We start from the raw sequence: 3373 nt of genomic DNA on the forward strand, positions 1-3373 counted from the left end.
TAAGCCAAAACTAAACACGACCTGTGTTATGATATGGAGGAATTGGGGGTACTTTTTGCATGGACACGACCCGTGTTGATTAGAGGCCAAAACCAACACAACCCGTGTTGGTCTCTGGAAGAATTTGGGTCCTTTTTTACATGAACACGACCCATGTTCCATTAAGGCTAAGCGGGACATGACCCGTGTTGGTCTCTAGATGCTAATCCCCACTTTTTGAACTTGAAAATTTCCCTCTCTTTGAAATGAAATACTTTTGCATTCCTAGGTCCATTTGGTGATTTTAAATCATATTTAAATGCATTTGGAACATTGAAAAACCAAAAACTCAAAGAAATGGAAATTGTTTTTAAATAAAAGACAGAAATAACCCCGGGTTGCCTCCCGGTTAGCCACCCTTGTTTTAAGTCGTTGGCTCGACTTTTCCCCCAAGTGTGCTCCAGTCTTGGTATGTGGGGTTCTCCAACTCGTCAACCTCTTCATTCTTCACCTCAAATCCTTCATAAAACGGCTTCAGCCTATGACCATTGACTTTGAATGTTTTACCCGTTTGCTTGCTCGTGATTTCCACCGCACCATGGTCAAACATCCTTGTGACCACGAAAGGACCAACCCATCTCGATCTCAACTTTCCTAAAATTAGCTTGAATCTTGAGTGGTAAAGCAACACCTTTTGTCCTTGTATAAAAGTCTTTCGGGAGATCGCCCTGTCATGGTATGCTTTTGTTTTCTCCTTATAGATCATGTTGCTTTCGTATGCATCATTCCGAATCTCCTCTAGCTCGTGGATATCAAGTTTCCTTTTATTTCCCACCTCATCTTCACTCATGTTGAATTTCTTTACCGCCCAAAAAGCTTTATGCTCAAGCTCAACTGGAAGATGGCTTGCTTTACCAAACACAAGCCTATATGGGGACATACCAATGGGAGTTTTAAAGGCGGTACGGTATGCCCATAAGGCATCATCTAGCCTTAAGCTCTAATCTATGCGGTTTGGGTGGACCGTTTTCTCCAAGATGCTTTTGATTTGCCTGTTTGAGACTTCTGGTTGTCCATTGGTTTGGGGATGATAAGTTGTTGAGCCTTTGTATGTCACTCCATATCTCTTCAAAACAACTTCTAGCATCCGATTGCAGAAATGGGTCCCGCGGTCGCTTATGAGCGCCTTTGGTGTGCCAAACCGTGAGAAAATCTGTACCTTAAGGAAATCGACCACAACTTTGGAATCATTAGTACGGGTGGCCTTAGCCTCCACCCATTTGGACACATAGTCCACCACTAACAAAATATAAGAACAACCAAAAGAGGGCGGAAATGGTCCCATAAAGTCAATGCCCCATATATCAAAAATCTCACATACTAGAATAGGGGTAAGGGGCATTTTATTCCTAGAGCTTAAAGATCCGGATTTTTGGCACTTTTCACAATGTGCACAAAGCACATAGGAATCATGAAAAATAGAAGGCCAAAAGAATCCGTTATCTAAAACTTTCCTAGCTGTCCTTTGGGGTCCAAAGTGACCACCACAAGCATAAGAATGACAAAAATTAAGGATATATCGTACCTCTTTTTTCTCAACACACCTGCGAATTACTTGGTCCGTACAGTACTTCCAAAGGTAAGGCTCGTCCTATATGTATCATTTGGCTTCCTTCTTGATTTTGTCTCTTTGCCAACGGGATGAATCTGGGGGAAATTGACTTGTGACCAAGTAATTGACGATATCTGCATACCATGGTGCTTCTTTGGCTGCAAATAGATGCTCATCTGGAAATGTGTCACAGATTGGTATACCATCTTCGGGCGATACAATGCAACTTAGATGATCCGCAACCAGATTTTCCTTTCCACTCTTGTCTTTGATCTCAATATCGAACTCTTGCAAAAGCAGCATCCACCGTATTAACCTCGACTTTGAATCTTTCTTTGTAAGAAAGTGCTTTATGGCTGCATGGTCCGAATATATGATCACTTTAGTTCCAAGGAGGTATTGTCGGAACTTCTCTAGAGCAAAGACAATAGCAAGCAACTCTTTCTCCGTTGTGGTGTAGTTGCCTTGTGCACTATCAAGGGTCTTTGATGCATAGTAGATGACATGATGTGCTCGGTCAACCTTTTGTCCCAAAACCGCCCCAACCATGGTATTGCTAGCATCGCATATGCTCTCGAATGGAAGATCTCAATTTGGCAGTTGAATAATGGGGGCGGATGTCAACAAGTCTTTCAAACGATCAAATGCCTTCTTACATTCATCACCAAACTCAAAATCGACCTCCTTTTGTATAAGTTGACACATCGGCACCGTGATCTTGGAAAAATCCTTTATAAACCGCCGATAAAACCCTGCATGGCCAAGAAAAGAACGTACTTCCCGAACATTTGTCGGGTATGGTAAGCTCTTAATAACATCTGTTTTGGCTTTGTCAACTTCTAAACCTTTTTGGGACACTACATGTCCAAGTATCAAGCCCTTGTCAACCATAAAATGGCATTTTTCATAATTAAGGACTAAGTTCGTGTCAATGCACCTTTGTAAGATTTTAGTGAGAAAGAATTTCCATAAACAGTAAAATCGTCCATGAAAACCTCTATGATATTTTCGACATATTCTGAAAATATGCTCATCATACATCTTTGGAAGGTCGCGGGTGCATTGCACAAGCCGAAGGGCATGCGTCTATACTCAAAGGTGCTAAAGGGACATGTGAATGTGGTTTTCTCTTGGTCTTCTGAGGCAACCGGAATTTGATGAAAACCAGAGAAACTATCAAGGCAGCAATAGAGGGATTTCCCGGCCAATCGTTCTAACATCTGATCGGTGAATGGCAAAGGGAAGTGGTCTTTGCGGGTGGAAGCATTCAACTTCCTATAATCGATACAAACTCTCCACCCGTTTTGCACATGGGTGGGTACCAATTCCCCCTCGGAGTTTTTGACAACGGTGACTCTGGCTTTTTTCGAGACAACTTGCACAAGACTTACCCACTTACTATCAGAAATGGAGTAGATTACACATGCATCCAAGAGCTTCATGATCTCCTTTTTAACCACCTCCATCATAGGTGGATTCAACCTCCTTTGGGCTTCACGGGTTGGCTTGAAGTCCTCTTCCATCAGTATTTTGTGCATGCATAATGATGGGCTCAACCCTTTTATATCCGCAATGGTCCAACCAATAGCCTCCTTGTATTTCTTCATAATTTCAACCAACTCTTTTTCTTCTTCTCGTGCCAGCTTGGTCGAAATTATCACCGGTAATGTCTCTTCCTCTCCAAGATAGGCATACTTGAGATGGTCGGGAAGAGCCTTCAACTCAAGAGTCGGTGGTTGTACTTTGGATGAGAGAAGTTTCGGATTGGAACTTTTTACCTTC

The 3373-nt window shown here is 42.3% G+C and overlaps 1 protein-coding gene across 1 annotated transcript; it reads right to left on the reverse strand.

Annotated features, from left to right (window-relative positions):
- Positions 1–403: 403 nt before the first annotated feature.
- Positions 404–919, reverse strand: LOC145089835 (uncharacterized). The gene has a single exon (XM_079028227.1). The coding sequence runs from the start codon at positions 917–919 to the stop codon at positions 404–406; it is 516 nt and encodes a 171-aa protein (XP_078884353.1).
- Between the last annotated feature and the right edge of the window lie 2454 nt (positions 920–3373).

Source organism: Lactuca serriola, chromosome 2, assembly GCF_051521515.1.
Source record: "Lactuca serriola cultivar US96UC23 chromosome 2, Lser_US96UC23_V15, whole genome shotgun sequence".
Lineage (NCBI taxonomy): Eukaryota > Viridiplantae > Streptophyta > Magnoliopsida > Asterales > Asteraceae > Lactuca > Lactuca serriola.